The sequence below is a fragment of the Salmo salar genome, chromosome ssa10, assembly GCF_905237065.1.
Source record: "Salmo salar chromosome ssa10, Ssal_v3.1, whole genome shotgun sequence".
NCBI classification, from domain to species: Eukaryota; Metazoa; Chordata; class Actinopteri; order Salmoniformes; family Salmonidae; genus Salmo; species Salmo salar.
In genome coordinates this window covers 7,641,404-7,667,369 of record NC_059451.1, presented here as the reverse complement: position 1 = coordinate 7,667,369, position 25,966 = coordinate 7,641,404, and the positions used below count along the sequence as shown (strand labels likewise).

General features: G+C 40.5%; 1 protein-coding gene across 2 annotated transcripts in view; it reads right to left on the bottom strand.

Moving 5' to 3' along the window:
* The window catches only part of negr1 (neuronal growth regulator 1), a 449,973-nt gene that overhangs the window by 275,781 nt on the left and 148,226 nt on the right, over positions 1-25,966 (bottom strand). For both annotated transcript variants that reach the window (XM_014215672.2, XM_014215673.2), the window contains exon 2: positions 14,068-14,294. In XM_014215672.2, the coding sequence (XP_014071147.1) occupies positions 14,068-14,294 (227 nt within the window). The remainder of the gene's footprint in view (positions 1-14,067; positions 14,295-25,966) is intronic.

Below are 25,966 nucleotides of genomic sequence, written 5' to 3'. Positions count from 1 at the left end.
CTGAGTTGCGGGATGTGGAGATGGATTGGTTCTTTGGTCGGATCAAAGATATTTTCTGCCTGGGCGTAGTGTTTGAGGTAGCTGCCTGCGCTTAACCTGTGAGCTCTGTCGCAGGTTATGGGAATCTACCCACCACCTGTATATGCCTCAGTCAAGCAATATATGCCTCTCTTCCCAGACTTGTCAATGAAGGGTCCGGTCCCACCTCGGTGATCCGGTCCTATGTAGACTTTCAAGACCAGGCTAGCTAAACAAGCACTGCATAGCGTGCAAGCCAGGTTAGCTAAATCGCCAAGGTGGACTAGCTACTGCTACTAGCTATTTCTACCTCCCCACGGTGGATTTGCTTCTGTTGCTCTCTTGTTTAGTATCTTTAGCATTAGGTCGCTTGGTTGTTCTAAACGGATCGTGCTGCGGTCAAAGAGTGTTTCAAGACTGAAGGAAGATGCCACACTGCTTTCTTCTGCCATTGAGAGGCTTTAGTGTATATATCAGTCATCTAGTGTACATATAAATCATTATGCTCCCCTCCACAAAAACATTACTGTGACCACTGGGCCCTCATTTTGGTTAAGGCTGAAAGGGGTACTACATCAGCCATTGCTGGAGCCCCCTGTGCCCATAAAGGGGCCAGGCTTTATGCAGGCTATACAGTTTCACAGAAGCACGACGGTTAATGGGAAATGATCTGTGTTTGATGCCCCCTCTGTTACCCCGAGTTCCATGGTGCTCACAGGGTTCAAGGGGTCCACAGGGTGAGAGTAATAAGACGAGCAACTCGCTCTCTGTCCACAAGGGGGCACTCCTCGCCCATTGGTGGCTCATTACTGGGGTCCATTGCTGATTCCTGCCTGTAGCTCAATAATCCGTATCTAGTGATGCCAGGCGATTGGTGGTTGGTAGCAGAGTCGAGGAAACAAGCAGGGTTGGACACAACCATGCTACTATCCAACACACAGTCTCTTTGGCTCATATGAACCCTGAAATTAGCTGTCTGTCTCCAGCACCACAATTTTTAATGCGGGCGGTCCAGCGCTGCATGCCAGCCGGTTACCGGGACTCATCTTACTTCTTGTGGCATTGCCAATCGAGGTACATCACTGATTACTGGAGCCCTTGTACCCAGATGATGCAAAACGCAGCATCATATGACTGTGAAGTAACACAAACATAGGCACAGACACGATAACATACGCATTATACACACACGTACGCATGGATTTTGTGTTGTAGATATGTGGTAGAGTATGGGCCTGAGGGCACACACTTAGCGTGTTGTGACTTCTGTAATGAATGTATTTTAATGTTTGTATAAAATTGTATAAATGCCTTAATTCTGCCGCACCCCAGGAAGAGTAGCTGCTGCCTTGGCAAACTTTTGGGACTATATAAACAATGGACTAATGAAAGAAATACTACAAGATTGTTTTGGGTGATCTTTTCCTTTAACTATGGAACATTTGAAAATGGTTAGATAGATCCATGCGGTACATTTGCTCTTTAGTAATTGCAGGAAGATGGGTTCCAGATTTTGTGATGCAGGGTCAAACCGGTCAAACCCTTAGGGAATAATGTAGGGTACTCCATACAAAAATGGTTCCCAGAAAGCTATAAATAACCCACAAAAAAACTATAGTTTCTTCAGCATCCTCATTGGTAGGATCACCCATAAGCTTATTCCCACCTCACACTCTTCTCTGTAACATAGGCTTCAACATGAAAATCATATTCTGAGTCAGGTCGACTGTAATTTCTTTAGCATCACCCCATTAAAGAGCTAGAGCATGGCATTTGGAAAATGGATTTTCAATAAGGTCACTCTCGTGATCTGCAGCACTCAACGGTTGGAGCATTCGTACATTAACATACACACTCAGCCACACTCAGCCTATATTACACCACCAACAAACTATTATTTTGCTGTCTATGTTGTCAATTAGCTCTGCGCAAGCATGTCAGAATAAAAAAAAAGATTGCAGCAGAATAGATACATTTATTGACTGTAAATATGAATGAAGATGCAATCCAATTTGTTCTGCCTTCAAAGGGCCCGCTGGCAGTTATACAGTATATAAGGCTGAAACCTCTAGTATTATGTCCCTCCTATTATGAATACGTGTAAAGAAACACAAATCAATAGTGAAAGGTCATAGCTCTCTCTGAAATGTGCCCATATTCTCAATTAGACAAAAATGTCACCATTGTTTAACCTTCAATCTTTAAATTCCATGATAAAAAAAGAGAGACTTGGGTAAAAACACACATAGCCTATCTAGCCTATCTTATGCAAATCATAAAACCATTTAACTCAGTTTACCATAGCCTATAGGCCTAAAGGAAAGCCTTAATTCCAAAGTATTTGTAGAGCAACAAATATCACCCACATGTTTATAGAGCGAGTTGAAAAATGAATCCCAAACACATCCCCAGCACAGATGGTGCTGGATACACCTGTGATCATTAGCTAGCTGATATATTGGGCGATGGGAGGATATTGTCAGGTCCAATATGATAAATTGTGAGGAATACATGATCCATGTAATAGCTTACAAACAACATCATGGAATCTTAACAATAACTGTCAGCACTAGGGCTACACCCTACAAATGTAGCTACATTGTCTGCTTTGGTAATATAAAGCATTCCCCACGGTCTTACTTTTAAGAAAAAACATAATTGGGGTGATTATGAACATCTCACCAATGAACATACAGTGAGGTTCGGGATTTATTGGAACCGTAGATAAAAATGAGTGAAAAAAGACTGTATAAAATAAAAAACACAAATATTAAGCTATATTGTATAAAAAGAAAACATGAACATTTGTATTATTTTATACTAATACAATTGCTCAGATAAATAGATTATTTATCTTGTGTGGAATTGTTAGCCTGACTCTCTATCTCTGCATTATCCACAGGGTAACTGTCAATTTGTGAGTCTGAAAATGGACACTGGAGGTTAAGGAATCTGTATGGTAGGTATACATTTTATGTTCATGAACATTAACACGTAATTATTCATTTTGTGTGGATTTTCATCTTTGACACTGTCTCCGCATTATCCATAGGTTACCTGTCAACTTAATCTGAAAATGGACAAGGTGAAAGAATATGTATTGTAAGTATCAATTTGATGTTTAAAAGACCTTATTTTCAAATGATTAATATTATTAAACCTTTATTTGGACAGGGAAGTCATACTAGGACTAGGGTCTCTTTTTTAGATGAATGTTTTAAAATGTCTCTTCAATTATACAAAGGTCAGAGTTTTTCAATATGCTATCTCTAATGCAAGCAATAGGGCAGTGGTTGCTGATATCATTTGCAAAAACACCACCAGCCAAATACTTATGGGGATGGTTAGTAAGGATAAGGTCAATCAATGAGGAGTTTGCTAGGTTTTTACATTAATCCGAGTGGGTTTCGTTATCAACTGTGTCAAGTTGAAATCAAGACAGATATTCTTAAACTGATCGGAGCCATGTGTAAACCAATCAAGATTTAGATCTAACACAACGAGTTCAGATACCAGAAAGGGTTTTAATTAATCAGAAATAATACCAACAGCCTCCACTGAAGTGGCTGGAAGGATGTATGCATATTTGTGACCAACTGCCTTGATTCAGTCTTATGTAATACAATTTGAAAGTGTGTTTTTACATTGGATAAAAGTAGACACTCAGAGCTACAAATGGGATATCATACACTGCATTTGAGGAACAATGGGAAAGTAATTCTGCTTTGAAAGTTGATAAACTTGCAACCTCACTTTTGAGAAAACCACGAAATACTTGACTTTAATGAAAGTTAACCAGAGAGACTCTGATGAACTCTCCAGCAGATGGACCGGATTCCAACAAAGAAGACAACAACATCCGGGCGCAAATATGAATTGCAATTTATTTTTCGAATGAGCGGCCGTTCATGGGCAAAGGATTAGCATGTTAATGAATATAATTATAGACTGTGTGTAATAATCTATTTGTCTTTCCCGCTCTTTCTCAGTCCACACCCCCTTTCCTTTGTCTACCAAGCCGTCATATTCGGCTTAGCCCACTAGGGACTCTTTCCTATCATTGTTAGTAACCAATATCTATTGTTTGTTTGTTGTGTATTTCTGTGATTATTTAGTTAGTAAATAAATAATTAAGCCAATTTGTGTATGGATGATTCATAGTAGAGGCTGGGTTCGTGCAGATAACCAATAATTTTACGATGTTCAGATGAGACTGACGGAAGGTAATAACAACAATTAATAGAAGACTAATTGATCAGATATTAAAATATATGAGTTATATTCGGAAAATGATGACTCTGTAAACCAACATTTTCCATACTTCCTAGTTAATTAAATGTACATGATTAGTTTAATCACGTAATAATAACTATAGAAAATGTATTTGATAAAATAAGTCTAGACATTTAATGATAAGCCAGAGACACGACATTAATGACACCCCGTGCGAGGGATCTAAGACAGAACGAGACTTTACTATGAATTAGATATATATCAATTGTGCAAACAGAATTGTACGAATTCTGGCGTGTGTGTTTCCATTTGAAGTGCCTTCGGTGTTGTGTATCTGATAGCGTCAATGCAATGAGTTGTAAATTACAGATTTAGTCCGTTAGGCCAAAAGGTACAAATTCTGTCAGTCAATATTAATTAAGAGCATAGATCCAGTAATGTTTGAAATTAGAGGATAGATCTGTTCGGTGACCGAGCCGAAGTGTTATCTTTCCGCCTATAGCGTGGGTAGGTCACAGGTGTATCTGTTTTATGTACCGTGAGCTCCGGTAATATAATACAAGCAAAGAGTATGCTGAATGGGTTAATGTGAGACGTCACTAGTAAAACCCCCTTTCCATGTGTATGGAATTATTTGTGCTGTGGAACAGTATACGAATAGCTAGCTGGCACGAGATGCTACAGCTAAGAGGGGAACAGCAGCCATTTGTTTTCTTGTGTCACATTGAATTTCTTCCTCCTTGTGCGAAGGAAGTCCCGCCCTTTGAACTTCTGTTTGATTTCAGTGTGTGCTTTCAGTGACCTCTGGTGGTGACGATTAGCCAGTACAGGTTTGATTTATCATTAAAAATGATCAATCAGTAAAATGTGCTTTTGCAAAGCACATTCAGTAAACCCCAGCACTGACGGAAGTCCCGCCTCCAGTGGAGGCCTTAGGGATATGTGGCCTTAGGGATATGTAAACCTAGTGGTGAATGTACCCTAACATTTGAACTACTGTTTACACATGATAATCCAGACACTCAATTGATTGGATATCATCGTATCAGTCAATTTAATAAGTTATATTGTCGAACATACCTTAAGATTCTTCCAATTAAATGAGACATTTTAAACTTTCCAATAGTGACCTAGATGAACCAACTTCCCAGGTTAATTAAAGTTTAATTCCCAGATAGCCTATCCAGGTATGATTAATCATTATCATTGATTAATTAATTCAAATTGCTTTTGCAAAATCATTCACTTCTAAACTCCCACATTACTGGTACAGTACTGATGGTTCATTAACGTCTATAAAAATATTAAAATCATCTTTGCAGCTTCGAATGCATTCCAAAACCAAACTTTGGACAATTAGGAATTACATTTTTTTTCCTTTCAAATGTTCTAATAATGTGCAAGATATCAGAGTAGGTAATCCCCACTCGCCCACTAATTAGTGAACCTCCACCCATAAATGGATTGATCTCTGACCACAGCAGCGATACCAACCCTAATTATGGCATTAGCGGAAAAATAGCAGAAATTGCGAACAACGCTCTCCAAAATCAACCATCGTGCTCAGGCCTTGTAAAGGTTCTCTCCAGTCTAGCCCTGATGTCTTGCCATCTGAGATTGGCATCGGTCCAATACAGCAGTGCACAGCTGAAACACGAGCAAGTAACAGGAGACATAAAGGGACAGGTGGAGAGAACCGGGAACCTGATGACAAATGCAGAAAAGGGAAAAATTCTGCTAGCTATGGAACTGCGTTTGAAAACTAAACAATTAAATGTAATTGCAAAAACTTATGACGAACGAGCACAAACTCTTCAACTAAATCATCTTCTACAGGAACAAAATCGTATTTTACAGGATCAACTCGATTTAGCCAAAGCTAAATATGATGATATCCACGCCAAACTAGATGCCACCATCATTAAGTTTGCAGACGACACAACAGTGGTAGGCCTGATCACCGATAACGACGAGACAGGCTATAGGGAGGCTATAGGGAGGGGGTCAGAGACCTGGCCGGGTGGTGCCAGAATAACAACCTATCCCTCAACGTAACCAAGACTAAGGAGATGATTGTGGACTACAGGAAAAGGAGGACCGAGCACACCCCCATTCTCATCAACGGGGCTGTAGTGGAGCAGGTTGAGAGCTTCAAGTTCCTTGGTGTCCACATAACCAACAAACTGGAATGGTCCAAACACTCCAAGACAGTCGTGAAGATAGCACGACAAAGCCTATTCCCCCTCAGGAAGGTTCTACAGCTGCAACATCGAGAGCATCCTGACTGGTTGCATCACTGCCTGGTACGGCAATTGCTCGGCCTACGACCGCAAGGCACTACAGAGGGTAGTGCGTACGGCCCAGTACATCACTGGGGCTAAGCTGCCTGCCATCTACACCAGGCGGCGTCAGAGGAAGGCCCTAAAAATTGTCAAAGACCCCAGCCACGCCAGTCATAGACTGTTCTCTCTACTACCGCATGGCAAGCGGTACCGGAGTGCCAAGTCTAGGACAAAAAGGCTTCTCAACAGTTTTTACCTCCAAGCCATAAGACTCCTGAACAGGTAATCAAATGGCTTCCCGGACTATTTGTATTGTGTGCCCCCTCCCCAACCCCTCTTTTACGCTGCTGCTACTCTCTGTTTATCATATATGCATAGTCACTTTAACTATACATTAATGTACATACTACCTCAATCAGCATGTCTAACCGGTGTCTGTATGTAGCCTCGCTACTTTTATAACCTCGCTACTGTATATAGCCTCGCTACTGTTTTTCACTGTCTTTTACTGTTGTTTTTATTTCTTTACTTACCTATTGTTCACCAAATACCTTTTTTGCACTATTGGTTAGAGCCTGTAAGTAAGCATTTCACTGTAAGGTCTACACCTGTTGTATTCGGTGCACGTGACAAATAAACTTTGATTTGATTTGATCAAATCTGATGAGTTATCTACAAACAGGAGCGCAAGACTTGATAACATGCATGCAGTTTTGTTGAGCGTTACTCAAAGTAACACTGGTCTGCAGCATTTGTAGTTCAACAAAGACGGTCAGTTAATTAACATAATGACTAAGTTGGATGACAGGTCAGCAGAACTCTTTGAAGTCGCTGACCAACTGAATAATGAGAGAACTCAGGTGTTGAAGATTGAAATATTGATTTCTAAACAAGCGGAGGAAATCTCATCACTGAATCTCTCACTCCGTACTCAAGACCTCTATCTGCAAACCATGACAGATAAGTTTGAGACCGAAAGGAGCAATTGTGACACTCACATGTCCAAAATCAGTACTCTAAGTGCTCAAGTGGACTCTGCGATGCAGCAGAATACCACCCTTAGGTACAATCTGGTGGAATTCCAGAACGGTCACGCACTACAGCGTGACAACACAACCAAGCAACTGGAGCCAAGAACAGAAAGGAGTGAAGATGATAGGTTTCAGACTTTGCCTCCCTCACCAGTCCCTCAGTCTTCTCCTCTTGGCCATTCGGCACTGAGTAATATGGCGCCTTTTCGCCAACAAAGCCAAAGATTGGCTTCGCCTCTTGGCCCTTCGGCCCCAATTTCCCCACACACTTTTACAGCTCACACATTTTGGGGACATACAGTAGATGCTAAGAGAGCACATTTTGTTACATTACAGCCTTATTTTTAAATTGATTAATTAGTTTTTTTCCCCTCATCAATCTACACACAATACCCCATAATGACAAAGCAAAAACAGGTTTCTCGAAATTGTTGCTAATTTAGTAAAAATAAAACAATGAAATATTATAATTACATAAGTATTCAGACCCTTTAATCAGTACTTTGTTGAAGCACCATTGGCAGCGATTACAGCATCGAATCTTCTTTGGTATGACGCTACAAGCTTGGCACACCTGTATTTGGGGAGTTTCCCATTATTTTCTGCAGATCCTCAAGCTCTGTCAGGTTGGATGGGGAGCGTTGCTGCACAGCTATTTTCAGGTCTCTCCAGAGATGTTAGATCGGGTTAAAGTCTGGGCTCTGGCTGGGCCACTCAAGGACATTTGGAGACTTGTCCTGAAGCCACTCCTGTGTTGTCTTGGCTGTGTGCTTACGGTCGTTGCCCTGTTAAAAGGTGAACCTTTGCCCCAGTCTGAGGTCCTTAGTGCTCTGGAGCAGGTTTTCATCAAATATCTCTCTGTACTTTGCTCTGTTCATCTTTGCCTTGATCCTGACTAGAACAACATCCCTACAGCATGATAATGCCACCAACATGCTTCACCGTAGGGATGGTGCCAGGTTTCCAATTGGCTTCTGTCTGGCCACTCTACCATAAAGGCCTGATTGGTGGGGTGCTGCAGTGATGGTTGTCTTTCTGGAAGGTTCTCACATCTTTACAGAGAAAATCTAGAGCTCTGTCACCACCCTGACCAAGGCGCTTCTCCCCCAATTGCTCAGTTTGGCCGGACGGTCAGCTCTAGAAAGAGTCTTGGTGGTTCCAAACGTATTTCATTTAAGTATGATGGAGGCCACTATGTTCTTGGGGACTTCAATGCTGCAGACATTTTTTGGTACCTTTTCCCAGATCTGAGCGTTGACACAATCCTCTCTCGGAGCTCTACGGACAATTCCTTTGACCTCATGGCTTGGTTTTTGCTCTGACATGCACTGTCAATTGTGAGCCCTTTATATAGACAGGTGTGTGCCTTTCCAGATCATGTCCAATCAATTGAATTTACCACAGTTGGACTCCAATCAAGTTGTAGAAACCTCTCAAGGATGATCAATGGAAACAGGATGGACTTGAGCTCAATTTTGAGAGTCATAGCAAAGGGTCTGAGTACTTACGTTAATAAGGTATCTTTTTTTTATGATTACATTTGCAAAAAATTATAAACCTGCTTTAGCTGTGTCTTTATGGGTTATTGTGTGTAGATTGCTGATTAATTTATTTTATTGAATACATTTTAGAATAAGGTTGTAACGTAACAAAATGTGGAAAATGTCAAGGGGTCTGAATACTTTCAGAAGGCACTATATAGGTAACAGTCCAAGCCCTCTGCGAGATATGAAAACATCAGGAGTATCCATGGTGACACAAGAGTCAATAGAACTGGATGAGCTTGCCACAATTGGCTTTCTGATTGGATTCAACATTTAGCCTTTATTTAACTAGGCAAGTCAGTTCAGAACAAATTCTTACTTATAATGACGCCTACATGTAAAGCCCCTCCGGTCAAACCCTCCCCTAACCAGGACGACACTGGGCCAATTGTGCGCCGCCCTGTGGGACTCCCGATCACAGCCGGTTGTGATACAGCCCGGGATCAGACCTGGGTCTGTAGTGACGCCTCTAGCATTGATATGCCTTAGAACACTGCGCCACTCGGGAGTCAAACTAATAGTAGATTCAGGTAAATGTGCACAAGATTACTGTTGACAATACCCGTATGCTTATGAGCACATGTAGCAATATGATAGCTTGATATACAACTATTTATAGCATATTTGGAGCTAATAACAGTGGGTTCCTTATGGGAGCTAACAGAGCTATCAATGGAAATTAAATTAAACAGCCACAGAATTACTATTTATAATACCCCTATCAACATGGGAAGCTGTGGCAGAATGATATATTTAATGGGAGTAAATACCTTTGAGGAGCTTGATTTGATCAGTCAATGCTTCAATGTAGAGACAGAACTGGGGACAAAGGCATTGGCAGGTACCTCTGGATCTGATATTGAAACAAAACCATGCAGGGATTAAGGCGCTAGAACCCCAGGATCCAAGGTGGCGAAGCTGTTTGAAGTTTGTACCCGGTCCGGGCTTCCCACCACCAAGGATGCCACTATTGCCAAAGGCCGCCGCTGTTGACTTCCACGACGAGAGACGTGCCTCCATGGCTGGTTGGTAAGGTCAAGAATAGGAACATCCACTAAGTCATCCAGAAGCATCCTACTACTAACTCCATTCTCCAGGGAATGGGGAGACCCCTTCGCAGTGGGATCCCTGCAGAACACTGGTAAGTCGGCTGTGGAGAGACGACATGGTGGCAACACTCCCACCAGGCCAGAGCATTGTCCAGCTTCTGGAGTAGAAGAGAAAGAGAAAGTAGGTGGATGTGGATTCCCCAGTAGCTTGTGTAAGTTCGCTACTAGTTTTCTAAGAGTAGCCACTTCGCCCCTGTAGTCCTCTGCAAGCAAACAGTTGCTACATTGAAAGTCCAGACTGAACACATTGTCCCAGAATAGAGCAAAATAAACACAGCTCCTGTAGCATTGAAAACATTTGCTAGCGACCTCCATTTGAAACTACGGTGGTTCGTCCTTTAAAAGCTGCAGTGTACTGCAGCATAGCTTGCGTGGTGCCGCAGAATTCTATGGCACGTTATTTAACCTGTTATGGCTAGGGGGCAGTATTTTCACGGCTGGATAAAAAAACGTACCCGATTTAATCTGGTTACTACTCCTGCCCAGTAACTAGAATATGCATATAATTATTGGCTTTGGATAGAAAACACTCCAAAGTTTCTAAAACTGTTTGAATGGTGTCTGTGAGTATAACAGAACTCAAATGGCAGGTCAAAACCTGAGAGATTCCTTTACAGGAAGTTGCCTGTCTGACCATTTCTTGAACTTCTTTGCCATCTCTATCTTTTACAAAGGATCTCTGCTCTAACGTGACACTTCCTACGTCTTCCATGGGCGCTCAGAGCCCGGGAAAAACCTGAATGTCGTCATCCCAGCCCCAGGCTGAAACACATTATCGCCTTTCTCAAGTGGCCGATCAAGGGACTGTGGGCTTAGGCGCGTGCCCTGGCCGCCCCCGTCTTTGTGATTTTTCCTCTGTTTGCCGAAAAGGAGATTCCCGGTCGGAATATTATCGCTTTTTTACGAGATAAATTGCATAAAAATTGATTTTAAACAGCGGTTGACATGCTTCGAAGTACGGTAATGGAATATTTAGAATTTTTTTGTCACGAATTGCACCATGCGCGCGACCCTGATTTACCATTTCGGATAGTTTCTGGAACGCACGAACAAAACGCCGCTATTCGGATATAACGATGGATTATTTGGGACCAAACCAACATTTGTTATTGAAGTAGCAGTCCTGGGAGTGCATTCTGACGAAGACAACAAAGGTAAGAACATTTTTGTTATAGTAAATCTGATTTTGGTGAAGGCTAAACTTGCCGGGTGTCTAAATAGCTAGCCCGTGATGGCTGGGCTATGTACTTAGAATATTGCAAAATGTGCTTTCACCAAAAAGCTATTTTAAAATCGGACATATCAAGTGCATAGAGGAGTTCTGTATTTATAATTCTTGAAATAATTGTTATGCTTTTTGTGAACGTTTATCGTGAGTAATTTAGTAAATTGTTAGCAAATTCCCCGGAAGTTTGCAGGGGGTATGCTAGTTCTGAACGTCACATGCTAATGTAAAAAGCTGTTTTTTGATATAAATATGAACTTGATTGAACAAAACATGCATGTATTGTATAACATAATGTCCTAGGTGTGTCATCTGATGAAGATCATCTAAGGTTAGTGCTGCATTTAGCTGTCTTCTGGGTATTTGTGACATTATATGCTAGCTTGAAAAATGGGTGTCTGATTATTTCTGGCTGGGTACTCTGCTGACATAATCTAATGTTTTGCTTTCGCTGTAAAGCCTTTTTGAAATCGGACAGTGTGGTTAGATAAAGGAGAGTCTTGTCTTTAAATAGCTGTAAAATAGTCATATGTTTGAGAAATTGAAGTAATAGCATTTCAAAGGTTTTGAAAATCGCGCCACAGGATTCAACTGGCTGTTACGTAGGTGGGACGAATTCGTCCCGCCTAGCCCAGAGAGGTTAACAAAAGCATAAAGATGTTGATGAAGAAATACTGTACCGCTGTTTTGAGTTAGAAATGTAAGACTTCAGAGTACTTAAGCATCGAATACATTGCAGATAGGGGGATGTTCACACCTACAGTAGCCAGGCTATAAAGAGTCTATTGTCCTGCTAATCAGGCTACATGTGCTTGAAAACCTGTTTTCAAAATGCCACCAGCTGTCCATCACCACTACAAATAAAAACAAAGCATCTTGTTTACATTCTTTATTGTAATCACAATGTCGCAAATAAATTGTATCTACCTTTCCAATTACGTTTAGAGTTTAGGATTAATTTGATTAATATTAGGGTGTTTATATTCCAAGAAAAATGAAAAACCCTCTGGGTTTCCGTTAGGATGGAACGAAAATTATGGCACTGTACAACATGACGGTCGGGTGTAGGCTACACAGTACTGGGCTATTTAGCTAAGAATATGTGTCCTGTGCGCGGCTCTGTGGCCCATCCCGTGCCTCCTACCCTTGTGCCTTGAACCTCGCGCGCTTTCAGTGGATACAGCTGGAGAACTGCAAGGCAATCCCATTGTGCGGCACTCAGGAGCCAAGACCAATATGGCCAAAATATATTGTCCTGCTAAAAACAGGGTTAATAATATATCTGTAAGAATATCCAAGGGGCTTTCATATAATTCTAGATTTATAATAATAATCGCTTTGCTTAAAAAATAACAATATTTTGGATATTTCGTTTTCAAATAACGTAAAAAGAAGGAGAAAAGGCCATTCTTGAACATGGGGTGAGACATTGTTACTAATTTGTAAATAAAGCCAGTTTGTTATTTAGAATTCATTCCTGTTTTTAGAGGGAGAGAAACCAAAAACCAACAGTCACCTCATGGGTCTTACAGTCAAGGCCAGCACAGGTATTGAACCAGCATCTGTAGCAGCACAGCTTGCACTGTTATGCAGTGTCTTAGACTGTTGCGCCACTCAGGCGCTGTACAAGGTGACCGGTCGGGAGTGGCTTACAGTACTACTGTAAGAGCAAAATAATCGTAACAAAATAAAATAATAAAAACCTTAGTGTAACAACAGTTTTAGTAAGTAATCTTGAAGTCGTGCAGAATTATCCGTTTCTATTTAGGTTTATGTCACCAATTAATTGTCAGTTAGAGACACAGTAGGACCCAAAAGCATAATCAGTGCTCTATCTCCCCCTTGTGCTGGTCTGGAGCAATGAAGTGGTGACACAGGGTACCGTACTGAACCACAAATTACCTCTAAGTATCGCAGCATAATTGCAAAACCTTTAGTGGAGCAACCACTGTACAAACTAGCTGGGCTTCTGTCAAAAATATAAACATATCATATAAAAACAGCCAAAATCCAATATGTAAATAATAATAATAATAATAATAATACATAGGACTTATTATATAGCACTTTTCAAGGACCCAAAGTCACTTTACAATTGTAGGAATGAAAAGAAAAACAAAAAACAGCAGTGAAAACAATACATCAGACTAAACAAAAACATGAATAAAGAGCAGAAAAGTTGACAAAAACAGAGACTTACCGAAAAACAGACAAAGCACTATCAAATCAAAGTTAATGAATAAACAATCAACACTGTTACTAAACAGGTACCAGGAAGAAGCGACAGTCAAGCGCGAAGCCAGCAGATACTCTCGCCTGGAACTCTCGACATCACTATGAATATATTTATGAAATATATGTGACATATTGTATATGGACATATTTAAATAATAAATGTATTTAGATCTATTTATTTAAAATATGAGTACATACCGTAAGCATTTGAAATATATGTCAATATATTAGGCTTCGGTATTAGGCTTCGGTATGTATTATTTATTTTATACAGTCTTTTTTGCTCATCTTTATGAAGGGATGGAATAATTCCAGACCCCACTCAATTATTTAAAAAAACACAGTGTGATGCAGGGTGGTGTACCCATGATATGTTAAAAAGTCAGATACCTTTAACGACTAGATGAAGGTGCTTTGGCTTTGGATTGCGCTCGCTCTGAACAGAGCAGGTATACAAGCCGTCGTCAGTCACGTCCACTTTCTGTATCTGCAGGCTGTACTCCCCCCCACTCGATACGATGGACACACGGGGGTCCACGGACCACTTGTCATTCCCTGCGAAGATGATGCTGGAACGGTTCAACCAAGCTCCTTTAGAGATTCCATCTGAAGTGCACCTAGAAGTAGAAAAAAAAGAGCCTAGTCAGATTTCAAGGAGTCTCTAAGGCTGGAAGTCACTGATGACATGGCTAATCAATGACTGACCCACAAGAGCCTGTTACGCATAACAGTAGACTGGTCCAAGGCCTTTTTGTGCTGTATATCGAACTCCTATGCTCGTCGTCATGCCAATGCACAAACAGATCTGGGACCAGGTTAAACATTTAGTAGTGTACACATAAAGTAAGAGCCTGTGCAAGACCCTGTACATACACTAGGACACTATGATAGAGACCAATGGTCACTAGCTGGCACAGCCACAAAGTCATATAATCTTATTTTAAACCTGCCTATCCCTAACCTTAAATTAAACCAAAAAGCAAATTTTTGTTTTCATACATTTTTACGATAAAAGCCAATTTTAACTTTGCTGCTGGACTATCTAGTGGAAATCACTCAGTTCTGCCTCCAGTGAAAGATTCATGACAATAAATGTCAGCCTTCCACAGGGGCCGCTGTTTTGAAGCCAATGCGCTGACAGTTTTGACCTACTTCACATTGTTTCAAAGGATTTTTGGAAGATACAGTACCAGTCAAAAGTTTGGACACATAATAATAATAATGATTATTATTATAATAATAGTGAAGACATCAACACTATGAAATAACACATAAGGAATAACGTAGTAACCAAAAAAGTGTTAAATATATTTTAAATTGGAGATTCTTCAAAGTAGCCACCCTTTGCCTTGATGACAGCTTTTCACACTTATGGCATTCTCTCAACCAATTAACACATGTAGGCAGGTAGGGGTGGTATACAGAAGATAGCACTATTTGGTAAACGACCAAGTCAATATCATGGCAAGAACAGCTCAAATAAGCACAGAGAAATTACAACCCATCATTACTTGAAGACATGAAGGTCAGTCAATCTGGAAAATTGCAAATAGTTTTAAAGTTTCTTCAAATGCAGTTGCAAAAACCATCAAGCGTTATGATGAAACTGGCTCTCATGATGACCGCCACAGGAAAGGAAGACCCAGAGTTACCTCTGTTGCAGAGGTTAAGTTCATTAGAGTTAACTACACCTCAGATTGCAGACCAAATAAATGCTTCACAGAGTTCAAGTAACAGACACATCTCAACATCAACTGTTCAGAGGAGACTGCATGAGTCAGGCCTTCATGGTCAAATTGCTGCAAAGAAACCACTACTAAATGACACCAATATGAAGAAGAGACTTGCTAGGGCCAAGAAACATGAGCAATGGACATTAGACTGGTGGAAATCTGTCCTTTATATTGGTCCCATGTTTCATGAGCTGAAATAAAAGATCCCCAAAAAATGTCATATGCACAAATAGCTTATTTCTCTAAAATGTTGTGCACAAAAACATGTAAATAAACATGTAATAAAGTAGCAAGAGCCTGCTTATATCGGTCACAAGTGGGATCTATTTCTGGTCTAATCTTGGATAATGTTGCCTTTGACCAATGTAGCCGATGAACTATTTTAAATTGAATTACAGCATGTCTTAGACATAGATGAAGAAAGTATTATCTGAAGCATACTCTGCCAAGTTTCATCTGAAAGTTGTTCACCTAAATCCTCTTCCCATTGGTTCTTCTCATAGTTCAAGCATATGCCCCCATTGAAATAAGGGTTCACTTTAAAAATATAATCTAGAAGGGAGGTAGGTGGGTGTGATGGGAAGTGACTAGAGTATGAAAATACAAAACTACGCAATTGCAGGTATCTAAAGAAATGGGATCTAGGAATATTGAACTTTTGTACTAAATGCTAAAAATATGTCAAATCCATATCAATGTACAAGTCGTTCAGTGAGGAGATCCCTTTTCCAGACCAGATATGAAACACCCGGTCTGATAATGAGAGAATGTATGTGTCACGCCCTGACCTTAAGAGATCCTTTTATGTCTCTATTTTGGTTGGTCAGGGCGTGAGTTGGGGTGGGCATTCTATGTCCTTTTTTATATGCTTTGTGTTTCTTTGTTTTGGCCTGGTGTGGCTCTCAATCAGGGACAGCTGTACTTCGTTGTCGCTGATTGGGAGTCATACTTAGGCAGCCTGTTTTCCTTTGGGGTTGGTGGGTAGATAATTTCTGTTTAGTGTTTTGCACCTGACGGGACTGTTCGGTTGTTCTTTTGTTTTGCTTGTCGGATTTAGTGTTCAGTTTTATCATTAAAAATTACGAACACTTACCACGCTGCATTTTGGTCTGATTTCTCTTCCCCTTCATCTGAGGACGACGAAGACCGTTACAGTATGGTTCTGAGAGAATGTATGGTTCTTTAATAAGTTGAAAATTCACTGAGACCAAACGATCGCCTGAACTGTGCACATTTATAGAGAATGTTTCACAATAGTGTTTCTAGTGTATTTGGAAACAGGCTCAGCTAATGCAATTTTTGCACAGACTAAGGCAGGGTTAATAGGCATCAATTCACTTTTTTGTAGATTAACCTTATACCCGGATATTTTACTAAATGTCTTTAGTAGAACCTGGATCCCAGTTAAAGGGTTGGACATATATAAAAGCATGTCTAAGCCCCTTCTTCGAATACCTTTGATAGTGGTGTTATTACATATTGTTATGTCTCAATTTCGATGGCAAACAGCTGAGGGGATAGAGGACAATCTTGTCTTGTCCCACATTGGAAATAAGTTGGAAATAAGATGAAAGGTTATTGTTTGTGCACACTGCAGCCATAGGAGAGGAGTAAATAACTTTGATCCAGGACATAAAATTGGGACTGAATCCAAATTGTTTGAGAGTATAAAATAGATGATCAAACGCCTTCTCAGCATCAAGTGATAACAATAGCTCTGGAGTGTCAGATGAAGAGGGATTATAAAGTATATTATAAAGACATCTGATGTTGAAAAAAGAATGATGATTTTTAATGAAACCAGTTTGTAGAGATAATGAGGGAGCGGCAGGCAATACTCCTAGAAAGTATCTTTACATCGCAATTCAGTAAAGAAATTGGCATATATGAACAGCACAAGTTTTTTTTTCCTTTTTCATAACAAGTTAAATAAACTCAGCAAAAAAAGAAACATCCTCACTGTCAACTGCGTTTATTTTCAATGAACATAACACGATTCAACAACTGAGACATAAACTGAACAAGTTCCACAGACATGTGACTAAACTGAACGAGTTCCACAGACATGTGACTAACATAAAATGTGTCCCTGAACAAAAAAGGGGGGGTGGGTTAAAATCAAAAGTAACGCACAATCCCTCCATCAGTGCTCCGACTGTCTGCAATAGGCTGAGAGACACTACAGAGCTATTGTTATCACTTGATGCTGAGAAGGCGTTTGATCGGGAGAAGTGGGATTATCTATTTTATACTCTCAAACAATTTGGATTCAGTCCCAATTTTATGTCCTGGATCAAAGTTCTTTACTCCTCCCCTATGGCTGCATTGTGTGGCCACCAGCTGCATTAAGTATTGCAGTGCAGTCCTCATGGACTGCACCAGATTTGCCAGTTCTTGCTGTGAGATGTTACACCACTCTTCCACCAAGGCACCTGCAAGGTCCCGGACATTTCTGGGGGGAATGGCCCTGGCCCTGGCCCTCACCCTCCGATCCAACAGGTCCCAGACATGCTGAATGGGATTGAGATCTGGGCTCTTCGCTGGCCCTGCAGAACACTGACATTCCTGTCTTGCAGGAAATCACGCACAGAACGAACAGTATGGCTGGTGGAATTTTCATGCTGGAGGGTCATGTCAGGATGAGCCTGCAGGAAGGGTACCACATGAGGGAGGAGGATGTCTTCCCTGTAACGCACATCATTGAGATTGCCTGCAATGACAACAAGCTCAGTCTGATGATGTTGTGACACACTGCCCCAGACCATGACGGACCCTCCACCTCAAAATCGATCCCGCTGAAGAGTACAGGCCTCGGGGTAACGCTCATTCCTTTGACGATAATTGTGAAAAACGGTGAAAAAACGGTGAAAAAAACGCGACTCATCAGGGAAGAGCACTTTTTGCCAGTCCTGTCTGGTCCAGCGACGGTGGGTTTGTGCCCATAGGCGACGTTGTTTCCGGTGATGTCTGGTGAGGACCTGCTTTACAACAGGCCTACAAGCCCTCAGTCCAGCCTCTCTCAGCCTATTGCAGACAGTCTGAGCACTGATGGAGGGATTTTGCGTTCCTGGTGTAACTCGGGCAGTTGTTGTTGCCATCCTGTACCTGTCCCGCAGGTGTGATGTTCAGATGTACCAATCCTGTGCAGGTGTTGTTACACGTGGTCTGCCACTGCAAGGATGATCAGCTGTCCATCCTGTCTCCCTGTAGCGCTGTCTTAGGCATCTCACAGTACCGACATTGCAATTTATTGCCCTGGCCACATCTGCAGTCCTCATGCCTCCTTGCAGCATGCCTAAGGCACATTCACGCAGATGAGCAGGGACCCTGGGCATCTTTCTTTTGGTGTTTTCAGAATCAGTAGAAATGCCTCTATAGTGTCCTACGTTTTTATAACTGTGACCTTAATTGCCTTCTGTCTGTACGCTGTTAGTGTCTTAATGACTGTTCCACAGGTGCATGTTCATTAATTGTTTATGGTTCATTGAACAAGCATGGGAAACAGTGTTTAAACCTTTTACAATGAAGATCTGTGTAGTTATTTGTATTTTTATGAATGATCTTTGAAAGACAGGGTCCTAAAAAAGGGATGTTTCTTTTTTAGCTGAGTTTACATGTTTGTCTAATTGTTAAGGGTAAAGAGTTTGAGGAGAATGATTTCTCAAATAGGGAAAGCAAGAGAGGAGAGAGTTGATCTGAGAATTTTTTCAAGAATTTGCTCGGAAATCTGTCAGTTCCAGGGGATTTACCACACTGCATAGATTTAATTGCCAACATAATATCTTCTACAGAGAACTGTTCTTCTAATTCAGCAGCTATCTCAGGTTTAACTGTAGGATATCTAAGTTCTCAAAGAAGGTGTCGAGTAAGGTAGCACTACCAGCGGATTCCGAAGTGTATAATTGTGAGTAAAAGTTATGAAAGCATGAATTGACCTCTAAATACATTTATTTCTCAGCTCGTCAGTTATCTCAGTTATGGCTTGATTTGCGGTTCTCTGATGCAGTTGGTGTGCTAGCATTTTCCCTGATTTCACTCCATGTTCATAATTTTTGCATCAAGATTTACTAATTAGATTTTCAGCTTGTTGCGTTGAAAGAAGATCAAACTCTGTCTGAAGTGTCAAACGTTGTTTTAGTAAATCTGCGGATGAAGAGTGTGAATATGCCATATCCAAATCCAAGATTGTATTTGTAAATTCCCCTAGGTGTTGAATATTGCACTTCCTTAAATAGTGTGCTGTACGAAATAATTTGGCGCCTTAGATTAGACTTCATTGATTCCCATACTGTTGTAGGAGACATTCCATGAGTTTGATTAAGCTCGATAAATATCTCAATTTGAGATTATATAAAAGCAACAAAGGTTTCTTCTGATGCAGTGGCAGATTTAGGTATGGGCGACATGGGCAGCCGCCCAAGGCGGCATCTTGCCAGGGGTGGCACGGGGCACCAGCACAATTGTTGGGGGAACGGTGACATTTGCACGATCGGTTTTCTATCGCTTATTTACATGTCACATCAATGATATCATGTCACCGTGTGGGACTGTTGGTCAATTATCCTTGTCGGAGTGGGTGCCCTGATTCTAGTTTGTGAGCTAGGCAGGCTACTGCCTGTGAAGGTCTCCCACTCAGAAGTACGAGATGAGGAGGGGGGCATGGGTAGGTTGACCTTAGGTCTCCCCACTAGAAACCTGAGGTAGGGGTAGTGGGGGAATCTATCAAATAGCGCAGCTCTAACTTGGTACAGTACTAATGCAATTAGTAATTGCCTTAGTCTTGACTCTTGGTTGACAGTGTTGGGGGATGGGTAATGTATTGATGCTCGAGTGCCAAGTCATCACACATGGATAAGAAAAGGTCTAAGCCATCAGGAGCCCAGTTTAGGAAAAAGAGGAAAGAAGAAGACGAGAAACGCACCAAAGATAAAGGTATGCACCAATGTCATCTCTTTATGAGTATAATATTACACATGTAATGAAATAGGCTAGTATAACACTTGTGTTTGTTAGCCTATGTTGCTAGCATTGCTATTACACATATGGCGACAATATTCCATTTTCTGTCCAACTAGCTTACAGAACATTGGATATAATTTCACACAGTTTCATCATGATAATGTGAGTAGCCTGCAGCAAAACGATTACAACCTAACTAGCACATTATTGATTTGGTTAAAACCTGTTGGGGATAGGGGGCAGTATTTGCACGGCCGGATAAAAAAACTTACCCGATTTAATCTGGTTACTACTCCTGCCCAGTAACTAGAATATGCACATAATTAGTAGATTTGGATAGAAAACACCCTAAAGTTTCTAAAACTGTTTGAATGGTGTCTGTGAGTACAACAGAACTCATATGGCAGTCAAAACCCTGAGACAAATCCTAACAGGAAATGGAAATCTGATGTGTGGAGATCACTTCAAACTTTTGCCATTGAAACACACAGGGGCTTATTAATAATTTAGCACTTCCTAAGGCTTTATTTTTTGCACATTCGTGACGACAAGTCCCGCGCACTACGGTACATTTTGAGTAGCCTTCGGAACGCACTAGCAAGAAGGAACTATTGGGACATAAATTATTAACTTTTTCGAACAAAACTACATTTGTTGTGGACCTGGGATTCCTGGAAGTGCCTTCTGATGAAGATAATCAAAGGTAAGGCAATATTTACAATAGTATTTTTGATGGTTGATGGTTCCAAGATGGCGCTAACATGAATCGCCTAGCCTATTTTTCTGACCATACCACGTCGTTTATTGCAAAGTGTGATTTCCCAGTAAAGTTATTTTTAAATCTGGCAAAGCGGTGGCATTCACAGGATGTTAATCTATAATTCTTTGAATGACAATATTAAATTTTAACAATGTTTTCGAATAGTAATTTTGTAAATTGTCGCGCTGATTCATTGGATGCATTTGAGGGAAAAGATTTTCTGAACGTCACGCGCCGATGTAAAATGCTGTTTTTATATATAAATATGAACTTTATCGAACAAAAAATGCATGTATTGTGTAACATGATGTCCTAGGAGTGTCATCTGATGAAGATTGTCAAAGGTTAGTGCTGCATTTAGCTGTGTTTTGGGTATTTGTGATGCATCTAGTTGCTTTGAAAATGGCTGTGTGATTATTTCTGGCTGGTTACTCTCCTAACATAATCTAATGTTCTGCTTTTGCTGTAAAACCTTTTTGAAATCGGACAACGTGGTACGATTCAGGAGAGGTGTATCTATAAAACGGTGTAAAATAGTCATATGTTTGAGAAATTGAAGTTATAGCATTTATGAGGTTTTGTATTTCGCGCAACGCGATTCCACTGGCTGTTGACTAGGGTGGGACAACAGGTTAACTTGGTTAACAAATGCTGTAGGCTAACTTAAAATATGTCTATATTAGGCTGATATTTTGTATCTTTTGTGATATATTGAGTCTTTTGGGGTGTCTTATGCCTAGAATTAGCTAAGGAGGTTGTATGGTTCATTTGGTTGACATGACATGTATATTTAATTGTGCAACAAATGTATTTAGGGTGTCAGACTCATATACTGTATTTCAATGCAAATTCAGGGGCACTTCTGAAATACTTTGGAGCACCCTCTGGCACTGGCCAGGATGAGGAGCCATCCACCTCCTCAGCCATACAGGCCTCTTCAGAAATTATCTCGGAGCCTCAGGATGAGGAGCCATCCACCTCCTCAGCCATACAGGCCTCTTCAGAAATTATCTCGGAGCCTCAGGATGAGGAGCCATCCACCTCCTCAGCCATACAGGCCTCTTCAGAAATGATCTCGGAGCCTCGGGAAGAGGAGTCATCCATCTCCTCAGCCACACAGGCCTCTTCAGAAATGATCTCGGAGCCTCAGGATGAGGAGTCATCCATCTCCTCAGCCACACAGGTGACTTCACAAATGTTGTCTGAGCCTGAGGATGAAGACCCATTTGCTTCCACTTCTCCACAGCAGGATTCTTCAAGTGTGTTTGTGTGCACATGTGTTTGTGTGTGTGTGTGTGTGTGGGGAGGGTGGGGGGGGTACATGCACATGTGTTTATGTGAGCATCCCTGCATACCATAAACAAAATAAATAATTTCCCTTTTGCAAAGCTTTAAGTTTCCATATTGTAGGTACAATGATAATTTTATTATTACTGGGTATGTACAGTTCAAGTCGATAGTTTACATACACTTAGGTTGGAGTCATTATAACTCGTTTTTCAACCACTCCACAAATTCCTTGTTAACAAACTATAGTTTTGGCAAGTTGGTTAGGACATCTACTTTGTGCAGGACACAAGTAATAACACTAAGATGACTGTGCCTTTAAACAGCTTGGAAAATTCCAGAAAATTATGTCTTGGCTTAGAAGCTTCTGATTTTTTTATAATTGTTTTCCTTTATTTAACTAGGCAAGTAATTGAAGAACAATTAACTAGGCTAATTGAGAGAGCTCAGCAAAAAAATTGTAGACTTCCACAAGTCTTGTTCATCCTTGGGAGACATTTCCAAACACCTGAAGATACCACTTTTATCTGTACAAAAAATAGTATGCAAGTATAAACACCATGGGACCACGCAGCCATCATACCGCTCAGGAAGAAGACGTGTTCTGTCTCCTAGAGATGAAGGTACTTTGGTGCAAAAAGTGCAAATCAATCCCAGAACAACAGCAAAGGACCTTGTGAAGATGCTGGAGGAAACAGGTACAAAAGTATCTATATCCACAGTAAAGCCAGTCATATATCGACATAACCTGAAAGGCCGCACAGCAAGGAAGCAGCCACTGTTCCAAAACCACCAGAAAAAAGCCACACTATGGTTAGCAACTGCACATGGGGACAAAGATTGTACTTTTTGGAGAAATATCCTCTGGTCTGATGAAAGAAAAATAGAACTGTTTTGCCATAATGACCATCGTTTTGTTCGGAGGAAAAAGAGGGACGCTTGCAAGCCGAAGAACACCATCCCAACCATGTAGCAGGGTGTGGCAGCATCATGTTGTAGGGGTGCTTTGCTGCAGGAGGGACTGTGCACTTCACAAAATAGATGGCATCATGAGGGAGGAAAATTATGTGGATATATTGAAGCAACGTCTCAAGACAGCAGTCAGGAAGTTGAAGCTTGGTCGCAAATTGGTCTTCCAAATGGACAATGACCCCAAGCATACTTCCAAAGTTGTGGCAAAATGGCTTAATGACAACAAAGTCAAGGTATTGGAGTGGCCAACACAAATCCCTGACCTCAATCCTATAGAAAATGTGTGGGCAGAACTGAAAAAGCGTGTGCGAGCAAGGAGGCCTACAAACCTGACTCAGTTACACCAGCTCTGTCAGGAGGAATGGGCCAAAATTCACCCAATTTATTGTAGGAAGCTTGTGGAAGGCTACCCAAAACGTTTGACCCAAGTTAAACAATTTAAAGGCAATGCTACCAAATACTAATTGAGTGTATGTACACTTCTGACCCACTGGGAAGGTGATCAAAGAAATAAAAGCTGAAATAAATCATTCTCTACTATTATTCTGACATTTCACATTCTTAAAATAAAGTGGTGATTCTAACTGACCTAAAACAGGACATTTTTACTAGGATTAAACGATTAAACTCCCGACTTCAACTGTAAGTGTGTTATTCTATTTCTGTATTTGTACACTTTAGTTTTATTTGTGTGTTTTTTGTTAGCAATAGGGTAATAGTGTAATAATTCAATTCAGTTTTTTATTGTATTTATATACTACAATATGTTTCTATTTTGGCTTTGTTACTTCTTTTTGATATTTATGATTCTTATTTTTGTATATATTTTTATAGTTTTAAATGTTATGATAATTGGCTGTGTATTTGGTATAAGTAGTTTAATAGTGTTGGTTTGTAATTTGAAATACTTGCTACACCAGAAGTTAATGGTTATAAGGAGTAGCAATGTATATGATGGGGTTAATGGAGGGTGGATAAGAAGTAGGGGCCTGGAAATTTACTAAGGTAAAAGACAATCACATGGTTGCGGTCACTGATAAGGGTGAAAAGCTGTGGATTAGTGAGGCATGTGGGCCGAGGTCAGGTCAGGTCACATGAAGGGAGAAGGCACAGTTTATTACCCACATTACTTAACTTCCTGCCTAGCAACAAAGATGTAGTGTTTGGAGGAAACTCCGCATAAGGTGGTATAAATACTTGTGCTGGTGGAAACATGTTTTTGTGTTTGCAGCTGTTTGACCCAGTGGGTGAATAAACTTGGTATGAGCTTTGACTAGTTGTCTGTTAGTTTTTCACTCTGCTTGTCAGAACCTAACAATAGTAAAAGGAGAATGATCCGAAAAGACTATAGCTTGGTAATCAGTGGCAGCAATCTATTGTCTAGGAAAAAGTAGTCTATACATGAGATGGTATTATGAACTGATGAGAAAAAAGAATACTCCCTAGCTGTGGGATTGTGGAAATGCCACACATCAGATATGCTATATGTCTTAAGAAATTAGCTGAATTGTGGATACTGTCTTTGATGAAGATGATACCTTAGGATAGCTAAGATCCAGATTGGGCGACTACACAATTCATATCACCACCTAGTATTAGATGGTGTGTGTCCATATTTGGTAATCGAGAAAATACATTTGTGAAGAATGTTATCCCAATTTGGTGCATAAATGTTAGCCAAGATAACAGGTGTATTATACAGTCTTCCTACTACAATAATGAAACGGCCTGCTGAGTCTGCCTCTACACTTGACATTGTGAACGGTATGTTTTACTAATTAAAATGGCTGCTCCTATAGTTTTAGAATGAAACTTGGAATGATATGATTGACCGATCCATCCTCCTTTTAAACGAGAGTGGTCGAAAGTGCGGAGATGTGTCTCATGAAGAACGGCAATATCTACTTTAGGTGATTTAAATGAGAAAGAACCCTTTCACGTTTCACTGGGTGATTTAAAGATGTAACATTTCAGCTAGCAAAAGTGACAGAGCAACCAGCTGTCCCTCTCATGATATTAGGCCTAGCCATGTAAAGTCTGGGAGGGAAAGGATAGATGACAGATTACAATAACTGATCCATTAAAAAAAATGTTTTAAAAAATGCAAATAAAAAACCTAAAAGTTCAAATAAAAAACATAAACAAACAATACTCTGAAGTCTGGTATGAAAAAGAAATCCCACCCAGGTCACCTAATAGAACAAGTTAACCGCTAATCCCCACACAAAGATATCCACACACAATGTGCTTGTAGTGGGGAAAACTAGACCTATCGAGAATAGAGCCCTACTGAAATAGTGAAGGATTTAAAACAACTTGTGCATAATAAATAAATAAGAAATACTTATTTGCAACCCAAAACTAGGTTGTTTTAAAAGAAAGTATAAAGCATTTTATAAATCACATCTTGCAGCAACGTCTTTAACTAAGCTTTATCTACCCTGGATACGGTACCATCAATAAACATGAGCAGCTTCATGGTAATAAAATAAAACAAAAGGAGAATTGACTCACCAGAACTAACAAGCTGACCACACTGATCGTGTTGCGTGCGTGAGCGTTGCAAAATAAATGTACA